Below are 13,194 nucleotides of genomic sequence, written 5' to 3'. Positions count from 1 at the left end.
CAGCTGCCAACTGGATTTAACTGCATTCACCGCTACTCTCTGGGCTCAGCCATCCAACCGGTTCTTTACCCAGCAAAAAGTGTACCTGCCTAAGCCACGAGCTGCTAGTTTCTCCAGGAGAATGCTGTGGGAGACGCTGTCAAAGGCTTTACTAAAGTCCAGATAGACAACATCCACAGCCTTTCCCTCATCCACTATGCAGGTCACCTGGTCATAGAAGGAGATCAGGTTGGTCAAGCAGGACCTGCCTTTCATGAACTCGGGCTGGGCTGGGCCTGATCCCTTGGTTGTCCTGCACATGCCCTGTGAGCACCCTCAAGGTGAACCTCTCCATAATCTTCCGTGGTACTGAGGTCAGGCTGACAGGCCTGTAGTTCCCTGGATCCTCTATCTGGCCCTTCTTGTAGATGGGTGTCACATTGGCAAGCCTCCAGTCATTTGGGACCTCCCTTGCTAACCAGGACTGCTGATAAATGATGGAGAGTGGCTTGGCAAGCTCCTTTGCCAGCTCCCTCCATACTCTTGGGTGGATCCCATCAGGCCCCATAGACTTGTGAGTATCCAGGTGGCCTAGTAGGTCGTTAACTGCTTCCTCCTGCATTATGGCGAGTTTATTCTGCTCTCCATCCCCATCTTCCAGCTCAGGGAGCTGAATACCCTGAGGATACTTGGTCTGGCTATTAAAGACTGAGGCAAAGAAGGCATTAAGTACCTCAGCCTTTTCCTCATCCTTGGTGACAGTGTTCCTCTCCAACTCCAATAAGGGATGGAGATTCTCCTTAGCTCTCTTGTTGTTGTGAATATATTTGTAGAAACATTTTTTTGTTGTCCCTTATGACTGTAGCCAGATTGAGTTCTAGCTGGGCTTTTGCCTTTCTAATTTTCTCTCTGAGAAGTCTCATTAAGACACATTATGCATTTTTGGTGAGATCACCAAATCCCCTTCACAATCTGAGCAACCCTGTACTTTGTCCTTAAATGAAAGATGATTATTTTTACTTAAATTGGAATCACTTGTATGACTTTTCTTTTGGATTGAGTGGGAAACGAGTTGATTTTCTTTCTGTGGGAGTTATTCTGTATGTGAATAGCATAACTGTTCATAGAAATAGAACTGTTAGTTTTCAGATACCTTATCCTTCCTCCTCAACAGGAATCTTCCCTCAAGATCTTCCTGAAGATGTTTCTACAGATGAAGATGATGATGAATTCAGCAGGGGAAGGCGAAAGAAAAAAGCTGTCAAGCCTTGGGAGAAAAACAAGTTGGAAGAAGTAAAAGGTAAAGCAAGATCAACCTTTGGAAGAGAGACAATCTGCAGTCTACTTGTGTAATTTGGCAAAGTATCAGATGTAAGCTGTTGTGAAGAAGGCAAACCTGTTGTTCGGGGTGTGCTGATTTGTATCACATTGCGTTGAAGGTTAGGTGTGAAATTAAGGTCTCTGAAAGCAGTGGGAATTTTGTTCCCCACTTTGAGGCAAACATCACCTCAAAAATTTCAATCCAAAGCAGAACTGGAAGCAGTTGTTTGCACTGCTCCATTGAGTGGTTCCATATACTATAGGAAAACAGAAACATGTCAGTCTTCTTAAAATAGGATGACTGTTATAGGAATTTGGGCATGTTTCTGGAAAGGTAGAGTTACTGAGAACCAGGTGCAGGTATCTCTAGCATCACAGCTTATATTGACGTGGCACAAAGCCCAGTCATACCCAAAAATATCTCACCAATCTACTGAACCCCTAAGTTGCCCTTCTGATGGGCTTAACAGGTGAGTAAATAACAGCTTTTTCTAGCAATATTGCTATACAAACTAGGGTTACCACAGGGAATGGCTTAGATGTTAGCTGTGATGAGGCAAGATCAGCAAAATATTAATTAGGCCACACGTCAGAGGAATGCAATGTCCTGACCAGCTGTAATAGTAAAACTGTTGTGCTGGCTGATAGCAGGAAAATGGCACGCCTATTTGAAAAGAAAAGAAAAAGAAAAAAAAAGGGGGAGGGGGAAATAGACTGGAATTCAGTTGTTTTAAGTACCTTTGTGTTTCACGCCTGTGTTCTATGGCATTCTTTTTGGGGTGGGTTTAGAGGATGCACAAGAGATGTCAAATGTGAAGGAAGCATCAGTTCCCCAGAAGAAGAGGAAAAAAAGGAAGAAGAGGGACAGCCCAAGTGCTGATTCTGGAACAGCTGATGGAAACTGTGAGGAGGGAATAGCTGAAACATCTGGATCTAATGTTTTTAGCCAGGAAAAGGTGCCAGAAAATAACAAGGAAAGGAAGAAAAAGAAATTGCTAGTAAATGAGGCAAATGAGACCACAAATGTAGCAACTGACACCAGAGAAAATCACAGTATCTCTGCGCAGAACAGTCCGACCGGCACAGAACAGAGTAAAAAGAGTCAGTTGAAGAAAATGAATCCAAAAGTGCAAAATATTCCTCTAAAACCAGCGTGTCAGAATGGACCAGCTAATGCCAATAAGACAGAGGATATCAGCCCATCTGTCACACCGTTAACTCCTAAGGTTGTGAAAAAGAAACAGAAAGCAGGAGCTGTCTTGGTGAATGGGGATGCCCTTTTGCAGCAAACTAACATGAAATCCAACAAGGAGGGCTTGCTGGGGACCCTATCAGGAGATGCAAACTCTGAATTTGCACCCTCCAGAAAGGTCAAATTGAAGACAAAGCTAGTTGGTTTGGAAGGGATGAAAGTCTCCAGCCAGAAAGCAGCAACCTTGAAAAAGAAGAGAAAAGTAAAAGAGGTGCTAAACTCTGTCGAAGCCAATGGAGTTCTGGAGACTGCATGCAAGAAAAGCAGGAAGGGGGTATGTATATCGCTTGTATATCTCATTCTTTTCTCTGCCTTCTTCATCAGGCTTATTTCCAAATTTGGCTTTAGCTTTCTGAGTGTGGGGCTTCATGGGCACACCATGTGCTAATGTCATCATGCATTGTCACCAAAAAGAACTCAATTCCCCAGAAATCCACACCCACCACCACGGTCTTACGCCCTCCTGTGCAACGATACTAAACCCTGTGCCAGCTACTCGGCTGAAAGAACTCATCTAGCTGAAACTTGGGTTGTTAGGGTATGAGGTTGTCTTTTCTGCTTCTTTTATCCTTTTTTTTTTTTTTTGGTCCCTGGGTTAATTATTCTCTTGCGTTGGGTTTCTGGTGGAGTTTACAGCACGTTCACAAAGGGCATATTTTGTCAAAAGGATGAGAATGGGAAGATAGAACATCCTCTTTTGAGCAGCAGCAGCAGCACACACTTAGATTAGTACGAGCCCCTTGTGAAATTGCCTGCAGCAATTCCAATAGTGGCTTCTTTTGCTAGCTCACTTCTCAGTCTTAAACAAATTGTTAGTGCTGTATGGGGAAGGTATTTGGGGGAAGAGCAAACAGAGAATATGACACTGTGACCTTCAATGTCATCAATGGCTGTATAATCACATTTATGAATGGTCCAGTTTCTTAGAAATACAATATTGTGTTTTTTCACTAGGAAGGTCTGATTGTAGTCTTCTTCAAAAATTTAGGTCTTGCAGTTTGAGAACAAGCTGGGTTTTTTCCCCTCTGTTTCCTACTCCCATTTTCTTCTTGGCAATACGTAGAATAGGGTTGATTTTGCTCAGTGATTTGAGGGTCAAGAAGCATTTTGCACTGTATATTTTTGGTAGTGTGCCTAAGAGAGAGTGCAGCGGTTCTTCCTTCTGCCACTGAAATTCTTTTAACTGCTCATTTCCTGTGTGCCTATTCACCCTGACGCATTTAGGGGTTCAGCTATAGTTTTGGAAGTCTTGCTGCCCATCTCACTTTGGTGGAAAGAAAATTCATAAAGCATAAATGAGATTCAGAATACAAAACAATTCCATCTTCCTCTGGGTCAAAACTGCATGTTACCAGCCTGTCAGCTCACCTCTAAGTTTAAAACTATGATTTGTTAAGTAGTGTAGCCTCATACATGAACTTGATATAACCACGCAGTCCTTCAAGGGAGAAAAAATGCATTTTGAAACATTGCTTAAATAGTATTAAAATAGCTTTGACATTTTCTAATTTTTTATGATAAAGTACTGAGAGGGAAGAACCAAAACACTTCTCTCTCCCCCGTATGCAAATTGCATTTTTCTCACTGCCAGGCTTCCAAAGTAGGAACAGTTGGCTGTGTCTCCTGTTCCCTAAATATTCAGTGTTGCATACCTTGTCTTTCTTTCTCTATAAATGCTTAGCTTCTAAGAAAATATGATTATGCCACCCCCATCTCCATTTGTAAAAGTTTGCTGCAACTGACTAACAGGTTCAAAGAACCATGATAGATTAAAGACAAAAGTTCCTGCAAGCTTCATGGAAATCATTTGTTGTCACAAATTAGCATAGCCACTGAGGGAAAGGCAGCAGCATGACCCCAGCATTTGTCTGTTGGCTGGCTGGCCAGTCAGTGCATGGGCTAGTGGGCCACTCTTCCCATGTGTAATTCCAAAGAAACTACAGCATTTGCTGTTTCTTACCTAATCAAAGTAGCTGTGTGTGTATGTGTGTGTAGAGTGGGTCTGGGGGGACAGAGACAAGGAGAGAAGTTTGGGAGTTGAGTCGAGAAGAGAATGAGAGTGTTGGTATAAGAAAGAAGAGGGCAGGGTAAAGCTAAAATGCACAAATGTGGAGGAAATATGGCTTTGTTAATTTTGGTTTCATTGCTTGAGAAAGAACATGTTGTTTTATTTCCTGGTTTTAGTTACATAATACTGGTCTTGTGTCCAGAAATGATGAAGGGCGTGTTTTGATTCTTGATTTCAAAGATAACACACACCTCCAACAAATTAGCTTCAAATATCAAAAGGGAGGAGGAAGGGGAGAAGGGGAAGAACCAGTCAAGTTCAGCATTATTTCACAGTTGTCTCCAGAATTCATAGAGCTAAAAGACTTATGCTTTTTCACTTTATTTAAAGCAGAAGTGATTTTCAGATCGAAAGAGGCCATATCCCCTTGGACATTTTCCACAGCACGGCTGGGAACTGCTTTTGGAATTTCACATCTGTAGGATGATGTGAAGCATAGCTGAACTTCCCCTCACAGGAATCCAGAGATATCTGGGGCCCATAGGCAACAGGTTGGAAAGCTCTGGAGCAGTGCAGTTCATTAGTGATACTGCCAGTACAGATCCTAAGAATTGCCTTGTGCTGGAGAGAGGATTGCTTTAAATGGCACTCCTCAATATGAATTTGAGGCAGCAAACTAGTAGCAATACACAATAGCTCGATTTCTGAGAGTATAGACAGACTTCATATTCCACTTCTTTTTCTTCAGTCTCCATTTTAGCCTAAAGCTGAGTTTGTTCATTATTTGCGTATCTTATGCATCCAGAGGTACCAAAAAAGAGATTTTGCTTACGGGCAAGGAAAAAAAAAAGTATTACTTATGTGCAAGAGAGCTGGGTCAACTGTAAGACAGCTTCATATACATGAAGAAAACATGCTTTACAGATTGCCCAGAGAGGTGGTAGCTGTCGCACCCCTGGCAACATTCAAGGTCAGGTTGGACGGGGCTCTGAGCAACCTTAGCTAGTGAAGATGTCCCTGCTCATTTTAGGGGGATGGGATTAGATGGCCTTTAAAGCTCCCTTCCAACCCAAACTATTCTATGATTCTATGCTTGTTTGCACTCTTGACAGGCCAGGCAAATGTATTACAGGTTATTCTATCTTTGCTTTGCAGTGACCTTCCTATTTCTGCACAGAGCTTGCCTTAAATACCTGTTTTCAGCCATGCTAACTGCAAAATTAACTCGTGAGAGTTAACCATGGTGATTAGCTTATGTGAGTACCAACTAGTGCTCTTTCAGCTGTGGCAGTATTTACAGAAGCCATGTGTGGTAAGCTCTGAGCACTGATCACTGTACTAGGTATAGTTAACTACAATACTTTTGTACTGAGAGCATTTTTTCTTTTCCCTCCTTTATAGGAAAGTAGTGCCACTTTATCATCCTTAAAGAAAAAGAAAGCAAAACCAGGAAATGATTTTGTGAAATTTGAAAAATCAACTTTACCAAAGCCAGTATTCTTCAGGAAAGCCAGAAGCAGCATCTCTTCCACCAGAGCATCCATACAGGTAGTGTGATCCCACAGATGGCAGCTGAGTCTGGGCATCGGTCTCTTCCCAGGCTACCTGCCCAAGCAAAGGGTTTGACCTTGCTCTTGCTGTCTTTTCCACTCTGTGTTAGTCTCCTAACATGGGCAGATAAAACTGAAAATGCTGTTGTATTTCCTTGTAGACAGAGTCACACATGGCTCCAGAGTTTCAGAAAATTAGTTGTAGGCATCTTTAAAATATCTTCTTCCTCCCCTCCTGCTCTCAGAAATACCTTCTTTTTTGAAAGGACACCATTCTGAACCTGCTTGTTTCACAAGAAAGCAAAAGCATAAACTGACTTTTAGTCTCGCTAAGGGACTTTGAGCCTCCATTTCTTCCCATTTGTGAAGGCTGGCAACAGTACAGGGTTTCAAAAGACTGCCCTCTTTTCTAAACCCTTTTAACGTAATAGCTTTTCAAGCCCTTTTTGCACTTTGAGGCCTGAGTGCAGTGGGGCCAATGTATTTAATGTATCTAACAAACAAGTATCTTCCTGTTTGTTGCTGAATTACTTAATGATGTTAAGGAGAGTATGTGATTTCTCTACAAATGGAATGTTTGTTTTTCCCTAGAAAAACAGTGCTGTCTTAGCAGGGGTCAGTGCTAGAGGATTGGGGGAATTCTAAATCAAACGAGGGAAATAGGCTGCTTTGCATCAGTTTTGATGGGATGCAGGTAAAAGAACTCGTAGCACTGATTCAGAACTCTTATTTTATTTCATGTCTTTTTCTTGCTTTATAGCTGAACAAGCTGCAGTCGTCCAGCTCCAAAAAAGTCACATTTGGCTTGAATAAAAACATGACTGCTGGTGAGTCTAATACATCTGCGCGTCTCCACAGCATCTCTTGTAGCCAAGGAAGGGGAAAGCTGTATGCACTCACACACACCTATACTCTTCACCTCTCTAGAACAGGATGATTCTGGTCCTTTTTTGCTTCAATATTTGTATATAGTTTATAAACTATCCTCAAGTTCCTATCCAGAGGAGGTGGTAAAGTTTAGGACATTCAGGCCAACAGCTAGAGTGGCGCGATTCCAGGGTGCTGCATTACTGACTTGCAGAGGGAGCCTTACGGATAGAAAACGGTGCAGCAGATTGACAGACTTTCCTCCCTGAGCTGCCTGTTCTGCAGGGCGCCTCTTAGGGAAACACGTGCACTTCAGTCTTCATTGATCACTTCTGTTTCACAGGACAGAGGTGCTGATATGCTGATGAGCTCAGGCTGTATAATAGCAAAATTTCAGTTCTGTCGTGGCTGCCCCTGTGCTTTATTAATGGTAATGAGTAGATAAATGTCAGTTCCCTTCTGGATCCCACATGTAAGCAGACAGTGTTTTCCCTGATAAATGAATGTCTTGCTCCGTAGCATAAAAGTTTATTCCATGTATTCACTTAGTTTTGGTTTGTTTTTTTCTTAACTCTCAGAGGTGTGCTATAGGCCAAGTTCAAATGGAGAATAGTGGGTTTAGATATATGTCTTTATGTTAATATAACAAAGCTGCACAAAGAGAGGAAAAATGCCTACCTACTAGCAGAAGGAATAACCAAGAGTCTCTAGAACAGTGCTGTTCAACAGAGTAGAGCCACTTCTTACCCATCGTCATCTTTTAAAGTGTGGTGTTCTTCAGGATAGCTGGAACACTTGTTTCTGAGGAGTTGGCCCAGAGTATTCACTGGTCTGTGAAACCGTGGGGAATTGTTCACAGCCCCTCTATGGATTGCAGCAGACCCCACTCTCACAGGAACTCTGCTAAGAGATGTGCTTCGCCACCATCTCTCTTTGTTTTGTTGGGTTTTTTTTTGGTTTTTTTTTTGGCCAAGTCTTCTTAGGCTTCAGATCCTTAGTGATGGACTTAAGCATCTAAGGCAGACTTCCAGGGTTGGACAATTCCGCAGTTGATAGACGGGCCCAATTTTTCCAGGACTTGAATTTCTTTTAACTTGTTTGCTTGTTTTTCAACAGAATTTAAGAAGACTGATAAAAGTATACTAGTGAGCCCAGAAGGACCCTCCCGTGTGGCTTTCAATCCTGAGCAGAAACCCCGTCATGGAGTGCTGAAGTCACCCACAGGTACCCCAGCAGGAGAGCCTCAAATGAAGAAACCGTTTACTGTATCAGCTAAGAAGAGATCAACTCCTGTGGACTTCTTTTAAACCAACAGATGTGGCCTACTTTTGTACAGGACATTTTGCTAACCTAGAATGTTCTCTGGAGGTATTTTGAAGGTCTTTATTTTTTTAAGTTAATAGGAATTGAATATACAAAATTCTAATTGTGACCTGGGTCATCGCTATTTTGACACCACTTCAGCTATATCTTGAAATACTTGTTTTGTCTATTTACAGAAAAGAAACAAAATCCAGTCTGCTCAGGCTTGGTCTACAAAAAGTATGGTCTCTGCCCATGTCATTCCTGAGACACTTGTTGATTTAATTAAGGAACATTTAGGGTTTGGTTGTTCCGGTGACTGTTCTTTTGAGCCAGTTTAAGAAAACTTGCACTTCATGCTATTAAACTGTCTTTCATTGGACAAGGCTTAAAATGGAAAAAGACAGTGTAGATTTTAAACCTACTAGTTGTTCATGTATTTTAAAATTTTACCCCATCGTTTTTCATGTATCACCCTTGGCATCCCGTTAATTCTTCTTCTGGAAATAACGATTACTGCATGTCTCTGTTTAATAACAGCTGGACTTGGGTAGCTTTACAGATAGTAAGCAAGCTTTCTCCGGGATAAGAAATGCCTAGCTGTTCACGGGGTCACTGTTGCAAATAAACCTTTACAGCTGATTGCCTGCTGAGTTGGGAACAGTCACCACATTATTTTCAGTAACACAAGTGCCAAAGCTGGCTTAAACTTGTCATATTGTAAGCTGGCTTCTTCTATTTACTGTAACTGAAATGATGCTCTTGCATGGGAGAAATCTTTGATACTTCCCCCTGCCCCCAGTGCTGTCTTTCCTGAGGGTCTGACAAGACTCATAGTTTTCTATTTTAGCAGCTGGTGTCACCACATTTTGCCAGAACTCAGATCTCATTCAGTGAATGAACCTCTAATTGTCCTAAAGAGAGCTAGATCAGTGTAGTGCATCTATGTTAGGACACACATCTCTCTCTAAAAGCTTTGGTGCCTCTCAATACAGAGTAAAACTTTACAGCCCAGACAGCTTGGTTTTGGTTTTGATCTAGAACCAGAAGAATTCTTTCTGCAGCATTTCCTTGCGTGAAGTTTTATTTGGATATTTTATTACTACTGTGCATGTTTTGTGTTTATCTTTGCTTCTTTGGTAAAGAATTAGGTGTATTTCTACAAGAGGCCATTAATGTATTCTGAGGGGGAACTGTGAGGAAGGGGAGAGCAAATGAAAATAAAAACTTCTTTGATACAGTTGGAAGATCTGAAATCTTTCTTTTCAAGTTTTGCTTATGTGAATGAGGCAAAGGCTTTGCAGCAGGTCTCTACGTTAGAGCTCAGCTTCAAAGCACAACCTGGTGCCAGAGCAAAGCTATTATGAAGCTTCCCACCAGTTACTTCTGTGAGCCTGTAAGAGAGAGGGTAGGCCTGCTTCATTACCTTGTCTTATGGTAACTGGTAAACATTTAGCTACTTCAGCCAGCAAAATTAAATTTTCTAGTAATGAAGCATGCAAATATATTATCATCTTTGATGCTGACTGTTCTCTGCCAGATTACTCCTCATAAGCAACTGGATTGAAACTGCTCTTTTGTAGTTCATCTACAATTTCTTCAAAACACATGTGTACTTGCAGATTGCTGGTTGGTCTCCATTGCTCAGTTCTAATCTGTGACATTTCTTGCACTAGGTTTGCAACAGGCTATGGTTTGTGGTACTGCCATGAAAGTCACTTTGCTCTTGTCTTTTCTCATTTAAAGTGAAGGACTGAGTTTCATTTGGTTTTGTTTTAGTTTGTATTGGTTTGACTGATCAGTAAAGAACTGTGGAGAATATATCTGATAAAATTAATAATATTTGCTGTTTCAGCAATTACTGCAATTTCAGCAAGTATTGTTCATTTATGTTTTTAAGAAGTCTCATTGTATATTAGCATAATGCATTTTTTTGACAAGACTATGGTAAGTAGGATTTAACAAAGATTGTTCAATATATTGTACTGTTTATCTTGTACTGTGGGTGAGAAGTCTCTTGTGGAATATGCATAAAAGCATTTGTATGTGCATGGTTGTTAATGCATTATAGGTTGAAGATGCCACATTCCTCCCAGGATATAGATACAAACAACCAGTAGGTGGATCTGGTGTGCACAGAAAAATCCAGGATCAAGACGCATTGGGGTTTGGTTTTGTTTGGTTTTGCTTTTAATACATATAACTTATTACGGAAATATATTTAAATGGTTGTCTGGATCTTTTTCTGTTGGTTGTGGTTCCATTGACCATGGTTCCATTGACCCTGCTGCTTGTCCAAATGTTTTGTTGCCCGCAGTGCTAAATGGAGAGGGCAGAAATGGCAGTCAAGTTTTTTATCTAAAATTTTAGTCATGTGTTGCTTGTTGGGATTCATGCATAATCCATCTATGCCATGAAAGTGGTGGAATGTTTTGTAAATATACATATGTAGTGTGTATTGTCTTCAGTAGTGCCTGAAACTTCATTCAGGACAACTTCACAAACCAAACCCAAGCACTGTCAGTGTGGTTAAATTTGCATTGTTGGGTTAAATTGAACACATTACCCAAAATACTTGCATAGTGACAATTCCAATAAACGTTGAAGACAAAAATTTCAAACAAAGGAGGAAGAAATGTAACATCTGCAATATCCACTGCACAGACACGATGGTACAGTAAGGAGAGATGTATTGATAGGAGAAGAGAAAAGAAAAACTGATCTGACCTGTTTCATGTCGCTTCAGGTTTTTTCATAAGTGTTATTCCAACTCTACAGCTGCCAGTCATCCTCTGAGTCAAAGTAAGTTAATATGGCAAACCTTTTAAAGGACGGTATTTTGTAATTAATGTCTCTACATTTTTGTTACAAATCTGATCAACTTTGTACTTCTCAAGCTCTAATAGTTTATAATTCTTTATAGCTTCAAGAGAACTAAAAAGCACAAAATGAATTCAGCAAGACAAAAAATTGAAATTATATTTAAATTGTTGGGTATACAAGATCTTTTATATTCTATCAAAGCTATGTAACTTGGAAAGCGTCAAATGCCCTTTTTGTCATTCACTTCCTGTGCTAAGACTTAATTACAGGCAGAAAAAAAATCCATGTGTCATTTTATGTACCTCTGCAACAGCATTGTTAATACAAATACAGTGTCGAAGCATTACATCATTTAGTCTAGTCCAATAAACCATCTTTTTTTGTGTACATTGTATTTTGGGTAAATCTGTAAATATGGGGGGTGGGAGATGAGAGGGTAGCATCCAGGGGACCGCTTGAAAGTACAAAGGAAGTTCTTCTTGCATGTGTGCCCATGTTCTCTCTTTTTATTTTATTTTTATTGTATGAATAACCAAAACTGATGAAGACTCAGGAGCGTGTCAGAATTGAGTAGGGTTGTGATAGGATATACCTGTTCATACACCTGGAGCTTCTGACCTTTGTATTTGGGCTGTAGAGTAGATACCAGCAACTGAAAGATTGCTCAGGAGAAGCAAGTAGATCACAGTCATTCCTTGACAATTAAAATTGGTAATTGAAGTGATAGTGTGGCATATGGAGTTACATACATACAGGAAGACTGCACAGAGCACTGCATCTCCATCTCGGGGTACTGACAGGCCCTGCAACTGTGCAGGATCAATAAAAAGAATGAATCATGTTTTCTTGACAGGTACAGAATTTTCAGAAATGCAAAAAAATTTATTCAAAGTGACCTATCCACAGAAGTGGCAGTAGTAAAACATAAATCCACAGGTAAAATGAAAACAGATTTCCTTCAGAACAAAGTCCTGTGAAAGTGACATTCTTGCTACATGTTTAAAATAAATTCACACGTCTTTATGGATACCTCAGTTTCTAGTAGTAGTGTGTGTTGAAGACCATAGTAATAACATACAACCATAAATGAAGTGCTGCATGTGCTTTTATTGTACATGGTGCCAGGTGGAAATCCGTAGCTGTAGTTTAGCCGTGGTGCCAAGATATGACTGACTTATTGCAGGAACTTATGCCACCTTCACGCCATGTAGGATCTTACTCACTTTGGTGCAGTGCTGTACAGCAAAACTTGTAGTGCCTACCCTGAACGCACTCTAAGGGGTTGTTGTAAGATTTGGTGCAGTGTCTCTGGCAGTTACTGGCAGTCTCTCTTCCAACGCCTCTCGAGGGGATGGACTGCAAGATGGGGACTGGAGGAGCAAAGTCCCTCCCACTGTAAGAAGATCAGGTTCAAGACCACCTGAGGAACCTGAACATGCACAAGTCTATGGGACCTGACGAGATGCATCCCAGAATCCTGAGGGACTTGGCTGATGTAGTTGATATTTGAATAGTCCTGGAAGTCAGGTGAAGTCCCTGGAGATGGGAAAAAGAGAAACATTGCACCCATTTTTAAAAAGGGTCGAAAGGAGGACCCTGGGAACTACAGACCTGTCAGCCTCACCTCTGCGCCTGGGAAGGTAATGGAGCAGATCCTCCTAGAAGCTATGCTAAGGCACATGGAGGACAGGGAGGTGAGGCAAGACAGCCAGCATGGCTTCACCAAGGACAAGTCCTACCTGACCAACCCAGTGGCCTTCTGTGATGGAGTGACTACATCAGTGGACAAGGGAAGAGCTACTGATGTTGTCTATCTGGACTTGTGTAAGGCCTCTGACATGGTCCCCCACAACACCCTTTTCTCTAAATTGGGGAGATCTGGATTTGACGGGTGGACTGTTGGATGGAGGAGGAATTGGTTGGATGGTCACATCCAGAGGGTAGTAGTCAGAGGTTCAATGTCCAGATGGAGAGCGGTGATGAGTGGTGTTCCTCAGGGGTCCATATTGGGACCAGTACTCTTTAATATCTTCATCAATAACATAGTGAGATCCAGTGCACCCTCAGTAAGTTTGCAGACAACACCAAGCTAA

General features: G+C 41.3%; 1 protein-coding gene across 1 annotated transcript; it reads left to right on the top strand.

Annotated features, from left to right (window-relative positions):
* Positions 1–1,153: 1,153 nt before the first annotated feature.
* Positions 1,154–8,491, top strand: LOC104615409 (ribosomal RNA processing protein 1 homolog B-like; the record flags this gene model as incomplete). The annotated part of the gene is made up of 5 exons (XM_010292998.1): positions 1,154–1,279; positions 2,089–2,825; positions 5,961–6,107; positions 6,870–6,936; positions 8,093–8,491. Coding segments are annotated over 5 exons (1,268 nt in total), but the record flags the coding sequence as incomplete, so codon positions are not given.
* Between the last annotated feature and the right edge of the window lie 4,703 nt (positions 8,492–13,194).

Source organism: Phaethon lepturus, unplaced genomic scaffold (assembly GCF_000687285.1).
Source record: "Phaethon lepturus isolate BGI_N335 unplaced genomic scaffold, ASM68728v1 scaffold9268, whole genome shotgun sequence".
Lineage (NCBI taxonomy): Eukaryota > Metazoa > Chordata > Aves > Phaethontiformes > Phaethontidae > Phaethon > Phaethon lepturus.
Note: the sequence above shows the minus strand (reverse complement) of the source record. Positions and strands in the feature narration are given on the sequence as shown.